Here is a 25,956-nt window from a genome sequence, read left to right as displayed (position 1 = left end):
GAAAGAAATTGTGTAACTGCTATGTTTCCATGGATTTATCTGGCTGTAGTGGATATGGAGAGTGAATTCTTAAAAATCAGTGAAACTCTCAGCACTTTCATCATAACAGTACGATGCAGGGTCCCAGCAAGTTTTGTAACATAAATTTATTGGTGTCAGTGCTGGTTGTACATGCCAATGACCTGAGTATTCTGGCAGCTTTGGCAGTGGCAGCATGTGGTCTTCCTAAAAATGTCTTCAGTTATTATGTGTATTACTAGAAACTGCCATGTATCCCTCTTTAAAAAGAGAGGCTGGTCTTGGAAATCAAACGAGCTCATTTTTTTATCTATTAGCTTCACAAGGAATTCCTTATAACTATAACCACTGACCCAATGAGCCAAGTGCCTCCATCAAATGTTTCACTTAATGATGTCTTTTATTACAGTTCAGCGACCCAATAGACTGAGTATCCGCATGGTGAGCTAAGTGCCTCTGAAAGCTCAGCAGTAAAACTTTCTGCACATCAAGTGCTGTAAAAATGTTCTCCCATGACTCAAGTAGGTATTTTTTTTAGTGCAGCTTAGAAGAAATTACACAGCAGCAAAACAAATCAGGAGAATCAGTGACCACAAACCTACATGTAATAATCAAAGATCAATGTGCTCAAGAGAGATGTTTTAGAGTGTGTCGATACCACCAAGCACATCTCTGCTCAGAACTTCAACAGCAAATACAGAATGAGACCCATTCCTAAACTAACTGCTAAGTTTACATTTGGAGGTGATTGTTCTCTTAAATACAGTTCTACCTGGGCTGCTTTTCTTTTTTTCTTTTGTGAGTGTGTTTGGGTTGTTTTTTTTTTTTTAATGACTCCATGCAATCCTTCTCTCTCCTACCTCGTGCAGAAAAACGCACTCTTGGATTCATTAGCTTGTGGAGTTTACATTTTGCGGTGCGTTAAGGGTGACCAGAAACCAAATAAACTATGTTATGTGAGTGGGCTATGGAAATAAACTTTTGTGTAGTAAAGTGAGTTGACTACCCTGAGTAATTTTCAGCTATCTTCTTTGCTGTAATTGGAATGAATTACTTTTTTTTTTTTTTTTTTTTTTTTTTTGCATTTCTGTTGTGGCTTTGTATGGCTTCTCAGAAAGCCTCGCCTTTTTATTTTTCTGTTCTAACTTATCTATGTAACAGGTCTGCTAACTACCTTTTAACAGCTCAGCCTGTAAAAGGAGGAAGATTTCCATCAGCAATGGCTCGTTGATTTTACCCATCGTACAAGTGCCATGAAAGTGCTGCTCATAAACCAACCTGGGCTGGGGCCCAGAGATCCTTTTGTAGTTTCTGAGGTACGTGGTGCTTACAGGCTTGAGGCATGGCAAAGGTCTTAAACTCAAGATTTTCTTTCTGGGGAAGTTCAGATCCTTAAGATGAGTTTTGTAATGCAAGCTCAGTTTCTTGGAAAAGGCCCCACTTAGTTTAACGCTAATATGTGTATTTGGCTTCATGTCAGAAATAGGAATTCAGAGAGTCTGAAAAACCTTTGAAGACCGTTACAGCTGTAATTGGTGTGTTTTGTCTTGGGTGGAGAATTTGAAAGGTTTATTTCAAGAATATACACTCTTAAGGGCAGGAACTGTTACTCATCTGTGTTTGGAAAGCAGCACCAACACAATCTGGATAACAATAATACTACAGAAGGCTGAAAGAACAATCAAAGAGTGGAAATAATGACCTAAGGGAGGAACACCTAACTTAGCACGCCGACAACTGCACATCATGTGTTTGGGGAAATCAGAGGGAAGAGGGAGACAGAGAGAGTTGTTAGAGAGGCTAATGCTCTCAGAAGAAACGTGTTGAAATCTCTGCTTACATTTGATTGAAATGATGTCAAATAACTTGAAGAAAAATCCTTTGAAACAGAAAGACGGAATTTGTCCTCATTTGTGTTTCCTCCCGGGAGAGCTTGCCTTGTTCTTTGGTTCTTTCTCTTTCCTTCCATAGTACCTTGGGAGAGGGGGAGTCTGTCAATAAAACACCATCCCCAAAGCCAGGCTTTGTTTGTGAGTGCCAGGAGATGTGCACAAAAGCTGCCTTCTGCCTGGTAAATCCAGCCTCTCAAGGCTGCTCCTCCGGAGCAGCCGGGGTACTCGCGAGGCAGCCAGCCTTCCTCCAGGGTGGATACACCAGAAACACCTCATGTCCTGATGGCACTTATCGACTATTTCTCATGTTTGTTACAGGTTTTAAATGTTATTGTGACAAATAATCATGTTTCTGGAACAGTGTAGGATGTAGGTCAGCCTTGGCTGTGTGTTACAGATGGAAAGATCGAGGCAGCACATCCTGGGCATTTTCTGGGATTACATGGGAGTTTGTGACGGAAGAGAATTAGGGATTCCCGGGTTGTCTGCTCTGGATCTCCAGGAGGCATCTCTCATACAAGCTGTACTACAGACCTGAGCCTCAAATTCCTATGACTAACAGACCTATCAAAATAGAACAGAATTTTTTTTCTTTTTTTTTTTTTTTAAAGAAAAAAGTGGGGCAAGACTTTTTGCTCTTTTATCTGTCATCTGGAACACATCAAGGATGCCCGTACATACACTTTTTTTCTGAAATAGTTCTTTAAACTACAAGCAAATTATCATTTTCTTCTGGCTACATCAGTTTGTATTGTATTACTTACGGCTTTCATGAGAAGGCATTAAAACAAAGCAGAACAACTACAAAGTAACTACCAGGAAGAAAACAGGGATTTTCTAGTGTCCTTGGACTCGATTTTATCACCCTAAAGTGATCGCTTCCTTTCTGGAGCTTTTTTTTCTTGTTTTGTGTATATTATTTCTGTGTGTAGTTGTTCACATGAAATCAACCTCCAAGCAGTGCCAAAATGTAAATTTAACAAATCAGGTGAGAGGTAAGTCAGGGTGAAGCTTACAGCATCAGTACAGTGATCCTTTAATAAATCAATTATAGTCTAAATATTTGAAAATATCTGTTATTAAAATTCTGCTATTTTCTTTACAACTCCCACACTCAATAAATGGACAATGATTCTGCATTATTAATTACTTCCAAGTATAGAAATGTGGGAATATAGTTCTAGAGCAGCAGATAATCTCACTAAATCTACCTCCTCTATCTAGTCACAGGCTGGCAACCCATGACACCAATGTGCTGTACCATCACTGACGGAGCAGTCAGGCTTTGCAGCGCTCACCCGCAGCATCTCAGCCAGCACTCCTCTTGCCTGCTTGGAGTTGTTGCTCCATCCTGAACAAAACATCACCAAGACACTTGATGCTGCTCTGCCAGACTTCCTCAGGACCCTGGCACACCAGGTGAGGTACCAGCCAGTTTTTCCGACAACAATGAGAGGTGTCTTAAATCTGTCACCCCAGAAAGTACAGTGGGTTTTCTTTTTAGTTTTCTGTTTTCCCTGCAGGATGCCCAAGGGGTAAAGTTGTGTCAAAGTTTGATATATAAAAAAACAAACGGGGGGGAAAAAAAAAAGGAAAAAATTTGTTCCCTTTACTCTTTTTGGCAAAGGCTGTTTTCTTGGCTATGTTGAATATTGCTAAACGTGTTTTTGGAGCAAAAAAGTCTGTCTTAAAATAATTTAATCCTAGCTCTGATGCCACTTCTCTGTTTTGATTCTGCTATTAATATTTCTGTACTGTTCTTGAACTAAAATTCTTGGATGTTTCCTATTTTCCCTCTGAAAACAATGTTTGGTAGGAATTGTTGATTATTTAGGTCTGTAGAGCTGGTCGTTGTAAGCCAAGACATAGCAGGCTGACTAGTGACCTTGTCTTGCTTTTGGCTGGGGTTTCTTCAGCCTGGTCTGACCAGGTCCAGCAGTTGCTTTCCTGTTTTGACATTTGTGGTCACTTTGCTGCTTTGAAACATGCAGATAATATCGTGTCCTTGACCTTTCCCCCTCCCCAACATATAGGTAACTTTCCTGAAAATCCTGATGCATAGGGTAAAGTTGACTTGCGAGTTTTATTTGTGATACAAAGAAAAGGAAAATTAAAGCAGAAATGTGTAGCATGAATTGGGGTGTGGGAATCTGAGTGGTACGAAAGGAGTGGAATGGCAGCAAGAGGCTCACGTGCAGAACGAGGGCTGTCACTGGGAGGGAGTGGGGAGGATCAGTTGGGTTTTCAGTAATGTAGGTGAGCAGAGGCGGGAGACTAAAGTAAAGAAACAAAAATCGTAAGACGCTCCAGCCCCACCTTCTCAGGGTCAGCGCCTCTCTCAGCTTCAGCGCCTGACGTTCTATGTGCAAAGACGTGCAGGACCTGGGGTGAGGTTGCAACTGCAAATCCAAGTGTTGTGGGACTCACAGGAATGTCTTCTTAGGAAGAGTAGGACATTGCTGTAGAATATTTCAACTGAATTTGCTAAGTGAAAAAACAATTTGACATAATTTGTGAGGCAGCTATAGCGTTTGATTTTTAAATAAAAACATACTCCAATAATAAGCTTCCGTTTTCACAGCAGGAGTTGAATGAATTGATTAAACATATTCCATCAATTATTCCATGTCATGTTTTTTATCTGAAATTTATATACGTTGTAAAATAAAACTGTTTATTAAATGAAAATGAAAAACAATATCACTTACTGTGGCAAGTCCCTAAAACACATAAATGATAATTTATTCAGGCCTTGTTAATACTTCAAAGCAATGATAATAATCCAGCATATTTTATTTATTTTTTTTTTTCCTTTAGATTAAAAGTGAATCAAGATTAAATATTTATGAAACATAAATATCCTCGTGTCTCCTCCATGTCCATGTACTTCCTTTTTATTTTATTTTCTTTTGGAGCTATTCCTCCCCTGTTATCTCTTTAGCTTTCTACTGTAGTTTATGGACTGATCATAATAGACATTTACAATACTCCATATTTCTTCCTGTGGAATTCAAGCGCAGGCAGTCCTACAGACCTTCTCTTAACATACAGCTGTAACGTGCCGCTGTGCTATAGGAAGCAGAGTGCTTTGAAAAACTTCCCTTCTTTGATACATGTAGGTTGAGATCAAGTTGTAAAGAGCAGGACAGCTATAGTGATGTAGTGCAAGATATAACACCGCAGTATTGATTAGAGAGGCCTGCCTCACTTTTCTGTTATTCCACACCAACACTCTGCTGCTTACACGAGTGGAAGGACACTGGTGTGAAGAGGAATTGAGCCGTGCGGGTGACTGAAGCTTGGTGTCCCCCGGGGAGCAATGCCTCATGAAATATTTTGTGTAGGAACAGGAGCACTGGATGTTTGAATGTGCTTTAGGAATTCCCCTAAGTGGCACGTGACGTGTGTGCCTGCGTCTGTAGGCATGCCAGCGGCTACTGAATGGCCGTCAGCACTTTCTGTTGTACAAACAGTTTGTTTGGGGTCCTTCCCACGAGCACACTTTATTCCCTCTGGTGCAGAGCCTTTGTTTTACTCGGTAATTGCAGCTGACAGCCTGGATTGGTAGTACCCAGCAAACATTCAGCAGCATCAGTCACAGGGTGATTGACATGAATGCTGCACAGGGAGGCTCTTGCTCTGTGAAGGTTTTGGTTTGCAGCAGCATGATAAACACTTGGTGTTACTGGAAGCGTCCTAACATCCTGCATCTCAAACTAAGAGTCATTTCCCCCTTTTACAGGGAATTTACTGATCCTGAAGCACTGGAAGAGGAAGATGTGCTGTTTGTTTCAGCCTGTGTTTTATTACTAAATAGTGTTAAAACCTGTAGTCCTTACCAAGGTAGGGCACCAGTGATCTGAGCAGGGCACTACAGCTGAGCCACCAATTAATGCAGACAGCCTCCGGAGTCTGCATTCCACCAACATCTTGCTTTACCTTGCATCTGAATTATCCACTTGGGTGTGCACAGGACATACGTAGCAGAAACGGCCGCAAGCCTGATAGTTAAGGGAATTACAGTGAAAAGGAAATAAGGGTCAGAACCTTCTTGGGGCAATGGTGAAAACTCACCTGGTACTGCAAGTCTAAGTTTGCATGCCAGACTTCAAGACGTAATAATTTGGAGAGGGTTTTCTTCTGCAGAGGAGCAAAAAATGAGATGTTTCGAAAGTATGTTTGGTGAAGGGAAGCTTTGTTTTGTCCCACTGATGAGTGCTGGGCCAGATTATATCTATCAAGTAGCTTCTAGCATTGCTGTCTTCAGCGTAGGTCCACTGACATCAGAGTAGGCATGTCTGTGCTCCATCTGAGGGTGAGGCCGCCTTCTGCCTTGTCATTTAGCAAAAGTTTTTCATATAGTTGGCAAATTGCCCTTAGAAAAGGAATCTTTCCTCTACAGGCTTACATGCAACTGAAATTACTGGCCTCGCACAGAAGTATTTGAGCTCATGCCAGCGTCACAAGGTTATAGAGCTCTAGGATCCGATGCCCCTAAAAATTTATCTGTAATTTTCTTGCCTTGCTGTTAGTTTAATGCTCTTTGTCTGCCATTCCAAGTTCCAGCAGATGCACCTATATAGAATGTCCCTGGAAAACAACAGCAACTATATTGGAGGAGGTAGAAATATCGTTAGAATTTTTGTGATGTCTCTAGAGTATAGGCTTCATAAAAGGGTTAATAAAAAGTATTATTCAGTATTCCAGGAAATTGTCAAGATCACTAAGTATTGTACTGACTTGACCTATGTTACATTGAACTCGGTCTTTCCACGTTTCCAATAAAAACACACAGCAGATTGTTCCAGCACCAGTGTAAAACTCAGTTAAAAATAAATCCCCTCATAATTTAAATGGGTAGTGTATATGCTAAATATATCACCCAAAAATACATATCTTGTAAGGAAAACTATCTAAAATATATCAACCCTGAAATCTCCCCTGGGTCTCATGCAAAATCATGGTTTTTGGTTATGATTCTTAAAAGTTAAAACAATCCTTCCTCACTTGTGAGCCACCTAATCCTATTTGTTTTACTCTGTTTTTATTGCAACACTGAACCAGCTTTGTTTCGTTCAAGCGCAGGATTTGTAAATATCTAATTATAGCCCTGTTTTTTCCCCTTGAAGCATTAACATTTGGCACCTCGGAGAACAGCCCCTTTCCAACTACCAGACATTTCAGGGGAGGCTGTGGACTTGGTCTCAAAACAGTAGGGTACTGCTGACGAGCTCTCTTGGACCACTTCGCCTCCTGCTCTTGAAGTGGCAATCAGATGAGCCAGAGGGCAACTTGAGCAAAATATTTTTCTCTAGTAGCAGTAACATCTGTCTCCTTGGCAGCCTCCGCTGGCAGTTGTGTTGGAAGCTGTGGGTTTGCCCCTGGCCCTGCCATGTATTTACATTGCTGAGAGGTTATCCTGAGCTCCGCTGGATCCTGTTACCTGATTTTCTTTTGTTCTGTCATTTTCCCTCTCTGATGCTTTGGCTGCTTAACTGTTTATGGGTAACATGTGAAGAGAAAAATAAGTTTGCAGTATGAGACAAGATGTATTAATTTGTAAGTATTAACTGGTAAATTCCTTTTTTATTAGAGATCCAGCTTTTCTGGTCTGTTTAGCTGTATTTATTTTGCTTCAGCTTAGGCAATTTCATCATCACTGTCTGAGCTTTGGAAGGTGCCGCTCCCCACATTTGTGTCTTCCACTCTGCATCAGATTCTCTTTGACGCTCTTATTTCTCTTGCATTTTACTCTCCTCTTGAGTAATGGATTTTTGAGTGATGCTTCATTTCAGTGGAATGATGTTATCATAAAGACAATTATAAAGTAATCAGCACAGGCATATCAATATTTATTGAAATACTGAAAAAAAATAATTCCATTGGCGATGAGAAACTCCTGGCAAGAACTGACATGACAATATGTATTTCACCGATACAGTAAGAGAACTTCAACTTCAACAAGTAACTCACTGCACATTCTAAGAGTTACATGGATTTAAATCCAAGGCAGCTGCAGAACATCTGTAATACAAACAGTCAGACTTTACAGATTGTCTGTTTACAAACACAGAACAACTATAATAAACCAGCCAAAGCCAAACCCTTTGAATTTTATTCTGCTTTTACTAATATGTCCTGTAATCAATAAGGCAGTCAGAAGTAAATGTCTGCTTATAAAGTAGTTAACAATTAACACGAGAGAGTATTTTTGGTGATTTTTCTTTTTTTTTTTTTTTTTTTTTTTTTCCTTGTTCACATACTTTTGGCAATCTGGTGGGATTCTGAGAACCACAGATGTGGGCAAATACATGTTAGTTCATCTGAAATTATTTCCATTGAACTGTATGAAAAATTCTTCTTTTCTTCTATGACCTTAATTTAATTCTTTTGTCCTGTATATAGATAATGGTGCTGTGAATACAGTTAGCAACATTTTTTAAAGCTTTTTTCTTTAATATTCAGTAAGATTCACTGTAGCATTTCAACAGGAAAAAAAGGAGAAAATACAGAATGCAAACACTTGAAATATGCTGTTTTTCTTTTGAGAAGGAAGGAATGACCATACCTATCTTGTACACATGGGTATTTCACAGGCACCGTCAATCACCACCTGTATCATCTTACTTTCTGTTAATTTAGCTTGCTTGAGGGAGAACACTGTTATTTAAGTAATGCTTGCATGTCTGCTGTGTGGGATGACTAAGGGTGCTGTGCTTGGTTTGCTTTTGGTCCGTACAACAGTATGTGTGTTCTGTGATATAAGACAGGCATCTAGGAGTCACAGACACTAGGCTTTGCTGTGTTTGTACCCTATGCGTGGACAGAATATTAGAGCCGATTAATACAGGTGATTAAAATAGTGTGCTTTGTACTAATGTAGATGTAATAACTGATGTCTTTGGTATACAATGTATGAATAGTTGGAAAAAAATAAGAGAAATGCACCTTCTCAAGTTCACATGAAACAGAAAAAGCTATAACTCACATAATTTACAATAGATTTAAATAAACTACATTTAGGATTATGAAGATTTACAGACATTTAATCAAGTGAATGATTTTAATTTGTAAAGACCCTTGTGTGTCCCTGAACTATGTTCCACTAAGTTGAAGACATGCTACAGTAAACACATATATTTGGCTTCTTCATTCTGGCTATATCTTATATAAAGATGAAACCAAAGAACAATAAATTAGCATCATAATTGTCTACAGTGGAAACTATCATATACAATATAAATAAACTATTCAAAAGCCAGCAATCTTCATGAAAAAAATTAAAGGATTAGGATTTTATACAGTTTCTACAAGTGATTGTGCAGCCGATAATCTCAAAAATTAAAGTCAAAATGAAATACCCCTATTGATTTTAGTGTCTCACGACATACAGTAATTAAGTACTGGTAAAATAATTACCAATTTAAAAGAAATAATAAGGAAATCACTGCTCTGCAATTTTATCACAGTTTTTTCCCCACAGGACCTAAAGAATGTAAACACTATGTTTTTGTTAATGTTAGAGATTAATACTTTATTTTAAACGTATGTTGATCCACACCTGCACAGTTACCTTTAAGGATAATGAAATAAGGCAAGACTTATAACTGTGGCACTACATGTTAATACTGATATCTTCATTTGGACAGAGAGAGAATTGTTTGTTCTTCTCTAATATTTGTTCTGCAGCAGACTTTGGCCTACACAGACATAGCAGTATTGCTCTTCTTTGTGTAAAAGATGTGTATTACCTAACTTTAAAAAGATTCGTTAGATATTGGATGTTTAAATTGGAATTTAGTTTCTTAATTACTTGCAATTTTAAAGATCATTTCTTAATAAGCTCCACGGCATCATCAGGTCATACAGTTCATTTGTCTATTCTTATTCTTGCATCACTAAATGCATTTGTAATTTTTTTTTTTTAGGTTTTTAACATCAGTATTTGATGTCCTAGAAAATATTTCTCGTGTGTGTGTCAAGTTATTGTTTGTGATGGCTAAAATATCTCCATTTCCTGTATTTGGAGATGGCCATGAATATGTAGCAGAGCCATATTTTAGCCACTGCACTAGTTAAGTGTACAGTTGAATTGAATAATTTGTTTTGGAATATTTATCTTAGCTATTTAATAGCTGTCTGATAACAGTAGTAGAAGAGGGATACTGCCTGATAGAACAACATGAACACGTGACAAAACAAACTCGAGAACATAGTAAGAATGCCAAGCTAACTGGATAACAGACTCTTTAGATTAGCAATTTGCAGGCCTGAGAGACCCACAGGCAAAACTGGCCTTGTAGGATCTGATGGCAATACTACATAGCCCGTGGCCTACGCCAGCTCTCTCTTACAGACTGCTGAATGGATGCCACATCATTTATCCCAGAAGTAAGTGTTGGGTCCTTGGAAGGATGACAGGAGATGCTATAGATGCTGTTTTGCATCTGTTATAACTGTTTTAGAAGTCCTGCTATACAGTGAAGGAATTTAGTGCACTCAGATTCCCCACTGTCTTAGCTTGATAATACGGATCAGTTTTTCTCCTACGTTTCTTCATATTGGCAATTGGCAGAGTCAAATTTACAAGAATCATTCTGTCCTTTTTCATGTTGACATTGGTGATAGTATCCACTTGGTAAGTTCATTTCACTCCAGTATACAGTCCTATATAGATTCCTTTGGGGATGTGTAGCATATGATTCACAGTTTGCAATACAAATACCCTGATACATCACTTATTTACTATTAGTATTTGATTATTATACCATTTTGCAGTCTTAAAACCACGTTTTAATTAGTGTTGCTTGGAGCAGTTCAGAATATATTTTTTTTTCCTTGAAAGCAGAAGCTCTAATGGGTATAATTTATGCTCTCTTGGCATGCAGCATTTCAATGAGAAGGTTATTACATGGCACATCCCCGTTCAGGTGTTTGTAGTAGAGGTATTCTTCGGCCTGCATACTGATGGCCCGGATTTCTGGTAGTCGCAGGAGAAGCTGCCCAAATTTGTCTGTTTGCTGTGGGTAGTTACACATTGTGTAGTCCAGCAGAGCAGCATTCACTTGTTCCTGAACACCTTCCACAAGCTGGAAGTTCTCGAGATTTTTGACATCTGAATGATAATAAAAAAAAGTAATGACAATTCAGTTGCATTTTAATTCGTATTTACGAAGGCAGTGTTTCACTAAATGGATGTATTTTTTTTCCTCCTGACAAAAGCATACTTTACAAGCTGCTGAATATTCAGTGAACCCTTTTTCCAACTTTCCTGGGAAAATGAACACAAAAGAGCTTTAGCGGAGTGTCTTGTTGAAATTCTGCATATACCTCTAATCAATTAGACACCAATGGAGTCTGAGCAAGGTCAGCTTTTTTCATAGCTTACAAAAAGAAAGGTTGAGGATTCCTAAAGTAGAAGACCATAATATATTGCTAGCAAATGAGTCCCAAGAGGAAGCCCTATCTTTAACCTAGTATGTTACACAATTCATATAATTCTGTATTAATTTTTCTGACCCAAGGTGAAATCTGTGTCCAGGGTATGATGTAGTTAATTCTAATAAAAAGTGACAGGGTTCTTGTTTCTGTTTGACATTTTCTAAATGATTCTGAAAGCCTTTGACTTGTCTAGCCTATGTTAATGAACCATCTGGTACACTCCAGTGACTGCCAAAATAATCTTCTATACTAGAAACTCTCTAAAATATATATTTCATTGACTAATGATCTTTATAAAATGAAATCATTGTCCTTTAGGTGGAATACCAGATAAGAATGGTGCCCTTTAACCTGAATATGGTTTCTGAAATCCAACACGCTGATTTTTTTTTTTTTTTGGTGTTGGACAACAGGGGCATTTGCATCAGTAAGGCAGGTACAGTTTGTTCACTCTGCCTCTGATTATCTTCTGTCCCTATGCAGCAAGTTCAAGCTGTGGAAATGCTGGTCAGAGATAAATGCCCTTATATTAACTCATTATTTGCTTCCCTGTGCACAAATTACTCTGCTGGCATAGTCTTTCGACATGTCTAGAGAATGCAGAAGTTATTCCAAAGTTTGCAAACTATAGTGCTGCTATAATGCAGGAAGAGTGAGGTGATCAAAGTGCTCTTGCTGGGAGAACTTGTTTTGGTTGATGTTTGATCATTTATATCGTCAGTAGAGTACTGTAACAGTTTCTTGTAATGCTAAAGCACAACAATACTGAGCATAACTATGCTGCTAATTCACTTTGAATAAAGACAAATCTGCTCTTCTATGGATGTTCTTGGAGCACAGGAGATGGGGATTTTGGCATCATAAATGCCAGCCTTTGATCGGAGGGGAAATGAGTGTTTTCCTTTACAAAACAGGAACACACGTTGGTCCCCCAATCCATCAGCAACTGGGAGGCTTTGTAAACTGGGTCTCACTGTACCTTTTCCTAGAAGTGCTTTAAATAGAGCAAATATTGGTTCCTGCACATAACTGTGTGCTGGAACACGAGGGAATGGTTGGAGGAGGCAAACATTTTATTCAGGACAAGAGGACAGGAAGGATGCCAAGGATCCCAATGGCAGCCCAGGGTAGCATGCACAGCCTCCGTGGCCTGAGTTACAGGCTCTGAACAGGAGCCTTTCTGGAGTGTGCTGGCTGTGCTTCACGTTCACTCTTGCATGAGCTGGAGTGAGTGTTTCCTGCTGTGGTCATTACTGCCTGCCTCCTTCCTGTCACAGTTTCACTGTGTAAATGAAGCTAGTGGCTCCCAGATTTGTGCTGCTTGCTTGGGAACTGGGGACATGACCTCCGTCCGAATTTTGCTAGTTGGCTTAAGGAGAACTCACTGGCAATACTGGAATTGTGATGGCTGTCCAACAAAGATCGTTGGAACTTTGCATTATCCAGGATGAGGAGCACTGGAACCTTCAGAGCTTCTATGCCTGGCCCCTTAGCTATTCAAACTCATTTATCCAAAGTCTTTTTGCCAGTGTCTCTGGAGGTCTTTGGATAATCATGTTTTCATGTATGACACCAGACATTTTCTCGCACAAAATATAGCTGTTTATTTTTTTACGTACCTACATAAAACTCCCAGGGTATTTTGTAGTGAGTATAACCTGGTTTAAAGATTGAGTGTTCTAAGCATATTCTCATAAAGTTAAGAAAGAAAAAGTAACAATTCTTTTAAATAAGTTGCTTTCAGATGCAAAATGCAATCATGAATGAATTGTTAGAACATAAGAAATTCCCAGAGAAAACAGGGACCGTGCAGGAGAGTAAACTGTGTTAAACAGCAAGATAAAATGTATAATGATTTCAGAATCAGTATTTTGAACTCTCTTTCCTTGTCATCAGGGACATCAGGAAGTTTTAGAAACTTTAAATTCAAAAAGTGCATCTTTCTGTTCATGTCTGTTTTGAATGATACTGTGAGATTAAATTGTGCTGACTTCTTGGAAAACCAGGTTCATTCTCATTTTTGCTCTCTGTCGAAATGTTACTGCATGGAATATATTTTTATTGACAATGTCACAAAAATCAATTTTTACAAAGATCAAGAAGAAACAAATCTGAGAATTGCAAATTTTCTGTGTTTTCCGGCAGAAGTGGTGAACTCCATGTATGTTTTAGATGCATTTCTGTCTTCAGCTGTATTGATATCATACTCTTAGTCGAAAGGAGGCTTAATATTTCATCTCTATTACCCCGATATACAGGATCGGTGGCTCCTGGCAGCGGGTGTACTTGTGTGTTGTATTATGTGTTCCTATAGGCTTGTCAGCTACGTGGCCTGGCTTGAATTGCATGGATGTTGCAGAACTATGGGGGAAGGTGGTCTGTGTTGGGTTTTTTTCCTCATCTCAGTGGATACTTCTTTAAATGCTCATATGTGGCAACATAAGCACTGAAGTCAGATGTAAAAACAAGTCCAATTAACACTAACAGTAAACAAAAAGTAGTCCTGGGGCTTCTATACCACATCCAGCCTGAGGAAATACTTTTAATGTATTTCCCCTACACAATATTCTTGATATTTGTGGTGAGGCTTAGTGCTTGTAAACAAGATGTTATTAGTTAACCAGTGAAAATATGTAAAATTTTCCTGACCATTTCTGTACTGAATCAGATACTCATAGTCCAAATGATTACAGTTTAGGACATCATTACAGAATTCATCTGTGTGTAGACCTCTCCAGGACTGCAATCTTAATAGTGGGGATGTAGAGGGAACCCAATGACCACTTATGTATTTTGGAGTGAGTGTTCATGAGCTAACTAAGATTTTTGGATGTGACTTTGAGAAGTGCTCTTATCTCAAGTACATTAACAATAAATGCTGCAGTAAAGCAAATGAGATAAACTGAACAGAGAGAGAAGTCAAAGGAGATGTGGTGAGAGCACTGTGTAAAGCTCCATTGTCATGTCTCAGCTCTCATATGATGTTTTGTATATTTGTATATTAAAAAAGAGGTTTGCCAAACACGTAGTTGCAGTATAAATTACACAGTTATTTTTGAGAGAGAATCACAAACTCTAGCTCTAATAAACGTTAACAACAACAAAGGAAAACATGTGAATATTAAGTTAATTCCAGTAGCTCCAAGTTCTGCAGGTAGAACAAGAAATGCTATACAGTTTTCACTTCTGGTACTTAGTGTTCAGCTGATAGTAATACAAATGTTATTAAATAATAACTTTGGTTTGTAAGTAGATGGTTTTCCTGTCATTTAGGTTTGTGTTTGTTCTCAGTATTTATTATATAAATCTAGCTAAAGGTATGTGGTTTAGTTTTCCAAGTGTTTCCTTTTTGATGAAGGTCCTTTGAATGGTCCTTTGAGTTAACCAAGAGTTAACTCGGTGAAATGTCAAGCACTGCTGGTGTATGTAAGTCTGCTGAAGGCAGTGGTGTACAATGAGCATAAAATCTGCTACTGATGTGTACAGCACAACAGTCTTACGCTTTCATATAATTCTTCATTCCTGTCTGCTATTTAGAATTGGAATGTCTCCTATCAATCTTTACATCGGTTAGTAACAATTTAAAGTACACATGTTTAAGCTTAATGCAAGAAATCATTTTCCAAGGTTTAGATGCTTGTAAATTAAATGAGTAGGAATAGGTCCCCCCCTCCCACCCACACGCCCTTTAAATCCTAGCAGCTAGAAAAAGTGTTTTGTGTTGCTACAGTAAGTATCAGTCTCTTATCTCTTCTACTTTATTCACTCAGGGACTAATTACCAACTTTTTACATGAAACAGCCTTACTGTGAGCTCACAGTGGGGCACACATCTTTTTCTATCCTTATTGGAAAGTAAACCCTTAGGTCTTCTGGAATATATTATATGTTTTACAAGAAATAGCAATTGCTTTTCTGTCAAACAAAGAATTTTTGTTCTCAATAGCTTACTTTTGACGATTAAGACAAAACCAGTATTATAGTGTGTCAGGATCTGCTGTGCAGTCACAGTAAAGATCTGCCAGCATTCCCAGAAATCCCCCCATTTTGATTATTTTCTACATCTGCTATAAAGCTGTGCATTAAAGCTGAAACTGCATACAACATTCAGCCTGAGGAGAACACTTTTACATATTTTCTCCAAAAATGGGTCTGGTCTTTAGAGGGGGAAAATATTTAGGTTTCAGAGAGATTTTTCTCCCTCTCATATTCCAAACATGAAATACTGAAGATTTGGTGGTCTACTAATCTGTAGAGAGCTTCCCTTGGTCTGGGAATTTTGAAAAGAGAAATTAAACAGAACGAGAGATTTAAATTTGAAAAACAGTAACTCCTTAGGAGCAGCGTAAATGTTTCCTAAAGAAAGCCAGTTAAATTTTACTGCTCGTGTCTTATCAGGTACTCTTTCTGCACGAAGCGACGAAGAGGTGCGTGCACACGCAGCTCAGCTGCCTCTCTGCACTTTGCACCCTTGCAAGTCCTGGTATTGCAAGGATGAAATAAGGTTGTGTTTAGGCTTCTCCATGGGGAAAAATTTCTCACTTTCAGAAGGCTGGAAAACAATCTTACAGATACTTCAGGCAATAGGATGTGATACCAGGCCAGGGTTGAGCTTCCTCACCCTGGATGGGCTGACAAGCCCCATCATTTAAGGACTTTATTAAAACCCAGCCGGTCCCAAAGCTTAGTAGCTCTTTGGAATGACTGTTAAACATGTATGTAAAAGATGATGTCTTCCAAACTCTAGTGATGGTATTTTTGGCCAGGATGGCCTTCAGGCTCATCCTCTGAGAGGTTTGACTGTTCTTTCCAGCCAGACTGCATGGCCTAATGAGCAGCATTGCCTCCACTTAGAAACATGCTATTTTATCAGGGAAAGGTACAACATGCCTCCTCAGCCCGAAGTCGGGGTTCCCATCAGGCTTTGGTAAGAGGCCAATTCCCGTTTGACCTTGAAGATGGAATATGTTAATGCTCATGAAGGTTTTTCCTCCAGAATAGTTCAAAGAAAGGGAACTATACGGGATGGAGGTGACGTTACCAAACCTTCCTCTGTTTAAACACAGCTTTTTCCTAGTTTCTTTACCTGCTTTCTGCTAGCCTTGCAAACCCTCTGGGTTACGGGGCTTAAAACACGGGTAGATTTTGACATGTAACAAAAATTTTTTTGAGGGCAAGAGTAGTAATAGTTGATAAAGTGCCAATCTCTGAAAATTACCCACAATTCTCCTTCATTGAAAGTAATGGCAACAACAGCGGTTCCATATAGCACATCTGTCACGAAGGCAGATGTATGCCATTCTATAGCTAAGCCTTCTTGACAGACAAAATGCTATAATGAAGGAAGATTTATGGTAAGGATAAGCTCCTTACTGCAAAATTCCCCTCAATTTTATTACAGCAGGGTTGTGCTGAGTATTATTTACTTAGAAGTCATGGGAAACAGTTGTTGATAGATGTGTTTGTTAATCAGTGGTAAGGTGCTTTCCAAACCTTGAAAAACCTTTACATTATAACAACAGAAACCACTTTTATTTTCTTCAGACTCCCAAGCCCAAACTGAAAGCATAGAAAACTTTTCCTGTCTTTAGAAGGATTCTTTTGTTTTTTTTTTTTTTTTTTGCAGTGGTTAAGCCATCTGTAGCAGTGCAACGATCGATCTCTGACTGTTTATTGGGGTCATAAAGTAATTTTCATTTTCAGTTGAACGTAACATCAGATAATGGGCACATTGTTTTGAAAATCTTGATTAAATTTCTCTATAGCAATGTATTTCATTCACACCTAAGTACTGGGTAAAATGATATATATTTTTAAAGCAAGAATAAGATGCTTATGAGAGAACAAGCTGTAATTCTTAGTCTGAATCCTATTTGATCCCCTCAGTATTCGATCTTGATGGACTTTTGTTTCAGAACAACTCAGACTCAACTGAAATATATTTTAGTGTTGTTTCGTAGTAATAGGCTTCTTTCTAGTGTTATTTTAAATATTGAAGTGTATTTTTCTATTTCAAAAAGATTGTAAAATGACAGATTCTTACTGAGAATATAATCTAATTAAGAACCACGCTTATTGACTTTTGTGAAGAATTTTATAATTGCTTTTGCTACTGTTAGCTCTGTAGTGGAAAGGGAGATGTGGGGAAATAAGTTGGATTCCTTTCCTTGTGCAACTGTGAAATTATTTTACTAAATTTCAGTTGTTTCTTTTCTTGCAGTCCTGGTAAAGACGAAGGGCAAAGCCTAATTTGATCTCTTGAATCTTTATGACTGGTGTAATTACTGAGTCATCACTTAGGAAAATGAAACAGCTTGACTTTCAACAGCTCAGGCTGAATTTACTGACTTGAAAATTAAACAAACAAACAAAATCTCCACCCGTTTCTCATGCTGGCACGCCAGGAACCAACATCCTTATTACTTGCAAATGAGGCATACATGATATGGTGGTCACTGAAACACAATAAAACAAGATCCTGCCAGGCCTCTTTGGAGGAAGAGCTGCTCACAAGTCCTGGCCCAAAGTCCACAGCCAGCTACACCCTTAAATAAAGTCCAGTGTTTCTCACTGAGATTCATGAGGGAAAAGCATGGCCAGGTACAGCCACACAGCCAGGGGTGTGGAGAGCCAGCTGGGATAGCTGGTTAATGAACCTATGGCCCAGCCCAGAAGATGCTGGGACAGACCACAGGCACCATGTCCCAGGCAGTGGTTCCACTACTGGTGCTTCATCTTAGCCGTGCCTAAACTCCAGTACCGCCTCACTTTCCTTCACTTTCTAAAGCTTCCTCCATGCCTGGAATTATGCCCTTGCTGATGTCCCAGACTTGCTCCTCCTTTGGGTGAGCAATGCAACACATTGATTGTCTCTTGCTCATTTGGGACTGAGGGCAGCCTGTCTATTGCCTAAAGGCTTATTCTGTAGGTATTTTAATCCATGCTTAGTGTTCACTGGTAGGATTAGGTTCCACATAAGAGAGTAGCTGCTGCTTTCAAGACGTGACAGAGGAATGGGAATTTGAACAGCACTTGCTCTGTTGTGCCTTCAAGGAAATTCCCCAAACAACCGGAGTCTCCCACCATGACAGAGGGTGGTCTTAGCTATTGCTAGCTACAGGCTGTTCTCAGTGAAGGTGAGCTCCAGTCTTTGGGTTGAAGCTTGGCTGCTGCACTGAAAAAAATAACCCTAGTTAATTTAAGCCCAGATTTATAGCCTGCCTTTGCAGGCTACTGGTGAGGGAACCTGCCTGGGCTGACGTGGGTTTCTGGTTCCTGCTTCCAGGTTTGTTTGTATATTTGACCTAGTGACCACTTAAGGTAAACGACAGATGAATACTAGAAAAAAATATCTCAACCTAAGTCTCTCTTTTCCAGGGAAAAATTGTATAACTACTATCTTGTGGAGCCATGGTTATATTTGTATGCCGGCACACGTTGATAAACTGGGGCAGAAGTGATTTAGCGAAGGTCTCACAGATAAACTGAGAAAGAATGTGAGTCAAAACTCATTTTTCCTAACTCCTCACCTAATCCCAGTTTCGTATTATATGTCTGGGCTGGACACGTCTGTGTTCCAAATATTCAATTGGAATAAGCATAGATAAGAAAACTAGTATGTTAATTATCATGCTATCAGTAGGCTTCAAAATATATATATGCTTAAATGGAGACAAATTTACAGCCATAGCACTAGTTTATATCACACTTAGAGTTACTAGAAAAAAGTATTACATTTGATAAAAGCAGAAACTAGGCTTCTGATAAGAGTTTAAAAAATAGAATAAAGAGTAATTTTATTGAACCAAATGGTTTTCCCGGTTAATTTCTGAAACATCATTTTAATCTTTAGTAGCACATGAACAACACAGGATTGTTGGTGTTTTAAGAGAACTGGCTGTCAATGTCTACAATTTGTAGGGTGTGAGTAGTTTAAGATGTCGTAAATATTTATGAAGTTCCTGGGAATGGTGATAGGGACATCATACAAAATCCTCGAAGTTATGAACTGAGGCAGAAAGGGTGCTACATGCAACTTGCAGTAATGGCCAGTATGGTATAATGTAGAGAGGAGCAAGAAACAATCTATTATTTAGCTGAGAAGCTGCTGAATGTTTAGAAAAAGGAATGAAAATTTTAGAAAGATTTGCTTTTATCTAGAAAATATTTGCTCTGCTTTTGCTTGGACATTTGCAACTTTTCTGAATAATTGGATTTATTACACTCATGAGAAGCTTGCACATTACCTGTCCTTTCCCTTTCTATTCCTCTCCTACTACTCAAGTACCGTTTAAAATAGGAATAATGGACCAGGTTAATCTCGGAGGTATTTCTACTGCTGCAACTGGAACTACACCAAGGGGTGATATAGTCCTAAAAGAAGAAATATAAATATTTTCTGGAAAAATATCAAATATAATTTTCTACTGAGCTTAAAACACAGAAATGCAGCTGCCACTGAAACCCTTTTGAGTAGCAGGCTGTATCCTTTTATAAAGCCCATCTGTCTCTGCAGAGTATAAAAAATGCATGATCATAAAAAGCACTACTCCTTAGGGGAAAAAAATCTCTCTGTACTAATCTGGTAGTCACTTTACAAAACACTTTTTAATCCCAAATTTGCATTTGATTTTCAGTCAGGAACTTTTGTGGGTTTTGCAAAGTTTTCTTATTCCATTAGAATAAGATATGAGGTACAGTTTGTTCAGGTGGCAAGTCCAGACTATGAATAAACCAACGTTATCATATGAAAGAGAATTAAACAGGCAGATCCAAGTGGGGATATATTAAGCCAAATTTAGGCTCCAGTAGTTGAATTTAGCCTGTACTAGATGTCTGGTTTGCCTCAGGATATATTCAGCTTTCCAGCTAATCGACTGAGGAAAACTGCCTCAGGTATGATAAAATTTACAAGAGAGCTCAGTCGAATAGCTCTTGTTATAAATACTAGCTTAAAGGCATTCTTCTGGTCTTTGGGATCAGGACTGTATTTGCATTTAATTATTATATTTCAAACTTTTTTGAACTTGGTTAAAAATATTAGACCAGCCAGTTATATCATTATAGTGATTTCCAGATAAGGGTAGGACTTCATACCACTTTTTTATTACTTGGTGAATTTTGTTTGGCTCTATCCTTTTGTTTAGATCCAAAGTCCCACACGAACAAAGATTATTACAATATATTCTCTTTAAAAGAAGAAATATAGTTACGCAAAGGTGTTTTAGTGATATGCTGATCTAAGAGGTACAATACTATGACTTTCTGTCAATGTAACTGACAAGTAATTCAGAGTTTTAAGTCTTTTGCACTATTTTTAGACAAGGCTTAGTGTAAGACAATCAACCAATCATCTCTCAGACAAATTTCAAAAACGTATTTTTCCTCTTTTTTGAGACTTCTAAAGACATGATTTTACCATTTTTATGTGCCAATATTTGCACTAACAGTGTTTTTTTCACTGAACTAAGCTGTATCAGTGGAAGGTGATTCTAGTTTAGAAAAAACATGAAAAAGGTAATCACCTCTGTGTAAGATATGGGAGGTGGAAATTAGTAAAAGAACTGTTTTCTTATATAATTTTATTGAAGTAATATAAAGCATTCATTTAATTGCTTAGTGCTGAAAGAGTTTGGTCCCATCGTATACGTGCGTGTATCAGTCATCAGATCATTACTACACCTGACTGCAGCAGCCCATGAATTTACATAAATGCACGGCACCATGCGCTGGTGCTCCTCACTGAGTGACAGCAGAGCTGGTGGCCCTGAGACAGGGCTCCTGCCCCGGCCCAGTTGTCCCCTGGCTGGCACAGGCCACCGGGCCTCCTGCTAGGTGGTGGAAAACAGAAACAGTTTCTTCTTCTGTACACTCAGCCTTGCTTTCATGGACAGTAAACACAACTAAAGTAAGTAATTTTCTGCTGCAGTATTTCGAAGCATATTGTTTCTGACATTGCCTATTGATCTGAGTGTAAGTTGCAAATTTCCTTTTTTTACTGTGACATATGTTTGCACTTAGTTGTGGAAGTGGATTGGCAAACGAGAGTGACAGAAGCCCGAATGGGGATATCTGCAGCTACGCTGGCACTCTGCGAGTGTCAGTGCTGGCATGCAGGAAACACTGGAGAGGCAGGCAGATGTGTGTCAGCCTTTGGACTCTTTTCCCCAAGACTTTGTGTACACAACTGTTCTTCACCTGCATTGCTTATGCTTTTAAACACAGAAATATGAAAGCTAAAGAAAAGCTCACCTGAAAGTCCCCCTGGCAACATGGTTACGCATCAGTTAGGGTAGAGAAGTGTGGAATAGAGAAAATACTCTTACACCTGCATTTCAAGTATGAGGCTCTTAGAAGAGAGTTTTATTTCTCAGCTACCTCTGATTTCTTGACAAGAATCCCTGATCGGGAAGGACCGGAGGCTCTCAGATAAGGTAGTGCCTCAGCACATTTTTAACATTTCAATTGCTCAGTGAGGAACAGCAGAAATAAGTCAGGTAAACTCCAGATTTGTGCTCTCTGCTCATCTCAGACTCAAATGTGTGGTTAGATATGGATGGGAAGTTTCCATAGACAACACAGTCATAGGTTTAACAAGAGGAGCATGAATTAAGGGGCTCCAGATCCCATTAGTCTCTGGCTGGAGCTGCCCCTAACGTGATGCCAAAATACTCATCTTCCCTGCACAAGGGCAGAGGTACTTTTTGGTCCCCTGATGCCATATGTCAGATGAAGGAAGCAAGCGTGCCTCTGGCCCTGCGCAGTGTCTGCTGTGACAGTCTGCAGAGAGGCTGGGGAACAGGAAGGAGCTCAGCCTCCTGCAAACTTGCACTTTTCCTGCCCTGGCCAAGCTCACCCCACCAATGATATAGATGCCCTCAGGGTCCCAGTGACGCTCTACCAAGTCCCTTGATGCTTTATTGAATTAGACTGTGGATTTTGCCTTTGTCACTTATGATCTGGAAGGATTTTTCATTCTAGATCCATCTAAATCAACACTCGTTGGATTAAGGTCGGTTCTAGCTAGATCTCACTGTACTCTTCAAAGCCAGGGGTGTTTCCCTACCTGCAGGTACTTTTTTACAGACAGGACTGTGAATTGCCATTTGGAATGAAATTTCTGTCCCGTTTTTCATTTTATGGTAAAAGTTATATGAGTTAGCACTATGAAAATTGTAAAAGCGATTTGGATTTCTTTAAAGGTTACTTTTCCTGAAAGTCATGTCCAGGCCAAGAAACAGTGCTTTCCTTGTAACTTGTGGCCACAGCAGACAGTGGGATCTGCATTTGGCAGGATAGGGTTCATGTAAGTACACATGTGCATCCTTTAGTTTCATGGAAATGCACAGGCTTTCAAATCTACAGTGTTCAGCAACGAACAGTGCATTTATAGTTGTAAATCACTATGGTCTCAAAATGCCAAAGTAACCACTAACTGCTGCAGCAGAACTGCCTGCCCGCCCTGCAGGGGCTCCTACCCAGTTGCTGGAGAAATGACCTGAAAAGCCAAATGCCCTGGACATGTTCAAGGCAATACACTCCCCTGTTTACTGTTCTTGCCATTCGTCATTTACATTCACTAACTGGAAGTTAACATGTTCCCACAGACAAATAAATATATTAAACCAAAAAATTATACCTTTTTTTTTTTCCAAACTGTGCATTGAAAAGCAACTCAGTGCTTTTCCTGGCACACAGTCCTAGGAGCACCTCTGAGTCTGTGGTAACACTGTACTACCTCTTTCACCTCTATTCTATCTGTGTTTAACACAGAGATTATTGGTCTGCTCATCTTAATCAAAGTCAGCTTACTTTGACTAGTAAGATATAGACTAGTTCAACAAAGATTAACATGATTCATACCACTTCTGTCCAACCAAACCTAATGAGCTTATAGCTAAGCACAGCCCAGCAATACTTTATTTATTTTGATATTAATTTCCTGAGTCAGCTTCAGGTTTAAAAAAAATACACAGATCCTAGCACAGAAAAGACAAATCAAGCCTGACAGCTGGAAAAAAAAATCACATACTGGAAAAACTTGACATAGAATCCAGTGGTGTCGAAAATCCTAGTTATTTGATGTTTCAAATTCAGACATTCTTCATTTAGATCAAAATAACAGACATTTATAGCGCACCTTACTGCTGGTGACTATTTAACAGGTAGGTGCTCTCTCACAGCATGGTACTCTTTATGTGCACAGTAATGAAAGTTCACTATTGATTTTTCTGTAGCTGCTTGTAACTATTATAGTTGATACATCAATAGAAAAGGAAAGCACAATGTTTCACAGGAGGCAGAAAATCAGAGAATACATGATGCTATGACAGTAAATCATGGCATAATCTCAGGAATTGATAGATGGTTGCTGCTAACTTGAAACCCATGGCTTTCTCTGAAAAGACTAGCCTATAATCGCCCAATCTGTTCTAACAGACTGACTGCTCATAATAGTGGTAAAGGACACAACACAATGTTTCATCTTCAAAATAATGGTTTCCACGAGCCAGGTGGTTTTGTGGTGGAATTTGTTTTGTGTGTTACTGCAGAAGGAGGGAGAAAGAGTGGTTTGAATGCTGTTTAGAGTAATAGTTAAAGGTGGTAGGAAAAAGAATTTTTTTTTTTTCAGGAAAGAGCATGGAAGTTTTTTGTTTAAAAAAAAAAAAAGAGGAAGAGAAGGTGTCATTAATTTTTAACTTGCAAAAGTCTGCAGTTAGTTGAAAAGGAAACACAAAAGAGATTATTATTCGTGAGATCAAAATGTTGGAGCTGTTTTGTCAAGAAAGGCAAATGCAGAGAAACTACATTTACCACGGCTGTTTCCAGTTCCATGGCATCCTGAAAGGGAGCCAAAGGCACGTAAGTAATTGAAAGCTCTTTTAAGTGTCTGCTCTCTGCTGCATTTTTGAGGGGCACGATGATCTCTGAATTTTACAGTATGCCTAGTGAATTTTTAGCAGGCATGTTCTTAATTGCTTTGTTCCCTCTTTACTCCCTGGCTCATCTCTGGTATTTTTATTTAGGTTTTTAATTAATTGTGAGGATCTTTTATCCCTGTCTCAAAACAGAAAGGGAGGAAGAAATGCAGGTAAGAGCTGGCCAGCAGGAGCACAGTGTGCAGACTAGGTGACACCGCTCCCACAGTAACCTCTTAGCAATGTTCCTCTCTGAAATAATATTTTCAGTGTTTAATGTTGTTTTCCAGCACTTCTTTAGGGGATGCAAGTCTGATACCTGTCCTTTTCAACCTTGCTGGTGACTCTATTCTCTAAAGTCAAATGTCTCCCAGAAGAGATGGACTTAGGAGGAAAGGATTTTCTCAAGCTACCGCCCATCCAGCCTGCCTCAGACTGGGCTTGAAGAACAGTCTATATCATTTATTCTGCTTAGGCAATGGGTTTTCCCCCAGTAAAAGACTGGATAGCATCATCTATCTTGTCCTGAGCTGTTCACTGATCTATATTACAACTTTTGATGTTGGGAGAGAGGAAAGATGCTGTTGTAGTGTCATTCCATTCTGATGTTGAAATCTTTCTCTTTCTTGAGATGAGACTTTCCTTTACCTGGCAAGCAGAGGTTTTGTGCAATACATTTATAATACACATCAAGCCCTCCCAGTACTGGAGATGATGTTAAATGTAGGATTTTCCTTATTAATCTTTAAATAATCTTATGAAGAAGAACTCTTAAAATATCCTTAGGAGGATGGCCACATGCAGATTAAACTTCTGCAAGCCACATGGACTGTTTTGGGGCTCACTCTTTCAGTTTGTCCTGTGCTTTGATGGCTCTGCACAGGACCAGAGCAATAGAGGGAACACCTGCTCTGAGAGATTCATCCAATCTTGGTAGCAGCTTTGCCAGAGCCTAAGGAGTTGCAATTTTCACTCCCTCCCCTTTCCTGCCAACAAAAGTCATGGGGACACACTCCAAGCCATGAGCTTGGGAAAGAGTGTTTCTGCACAGTCCCCTTCGGCCTCCCAATTAATGATCACAGCTGCGTTCAAGGCTGGGCCATAAAGTTTGTTTTTGAATGTTCCTTCATTGTTTCTTTCCTGTTCACTTCTGTTTCCTCCTTCTCCACCTCTGGCTTGGCTTTGATCATAGCTCCATGGTTTCTCTTTTCTTCCTGGCCTTTTCCCCTGTTTTCTTGACTCCTTTCCTATCTTAAGCCCTCCAGTCTTTCTCTGTTCCTCTGATCCACAGCACTGCCATCCCTTGTTTTCATTGACTGCTCCTGGCTCCTGCTCTGCCCAGATATCCTCTTCTCTGCCACTCTTCTCCCATCACTCATGCAGATGCTTTCTTTCCCCCTAGCCTCCTGTTTAATTCTCCTGCTACTTCTTTTCATTGTTTCTTACAGTATTTCACCTATTTTAACTCCCTCAGAGACAGCCATTGCTTTTGTTTCTCTTCCAGTGTCCAGTCTTGCACAAGCAGCAAAGGGATAAGAGAAAGAGGGGAATTTGACATAGTCTACAGTGCGTCTCCAATAAATGGCTGACAGTCACCCATCTATAAACTTTCAGGTAAGAGCTTTTGCAATGTATGTTTTTTACTAGAAATACATGAGGAGCAGTTTTTAGTTATACATTCTGGTTTTA

At 39.2% G+C, this 25,956-nt stretch overlaps 1 protein-coding gene across 1 annotated transcript in view; it reads right to left on the bottom strand.

Moving 5' to 3' along the window:
* Positions 1-7,809: 7,809 nt before the first annotated feature.
* The window catches only part of NR5A2 (nuclear receptor subfamily 5 group A member 2), an 88,875-nt gene continuing 70,728 nt past the window's right edge, over positions 7,810-25,956 (bottom strand). Inside the window, exon 7 of the mRNA XM_068406086.1 lies at positions 7,810-11,025. Coding sequence (XP_068262187.1) covers positions 10,778-11,025 — 248 coding nt within the window. The 3' untranslated portion in view covers positions 7,810-10,777. The remainder of the gene's footprint in view (positions 11,026-25,956) is intronic.

This window comes from Nyctibius grandis, chromosome 8 (assembly GCF_013368605.1).
Source record: "Nyctibius grandis isolate bNycGra1 chromosome 8, bNycGra1.pri, whole genome shotgun sequence".
NCBI classification, from domain to species: domain Eukaryota; kingdom Metazoa; phylum Chordata; class Aves; order Nyctibiiformes; family Nyctibiidae; genus Nyctibius; species Nyctibius grandis.
The sequence above is the reverse complement of the archived record's forward strand: the minus strand, read 5'-3'. Positions and strand labels throughout refer to the sequence as shown.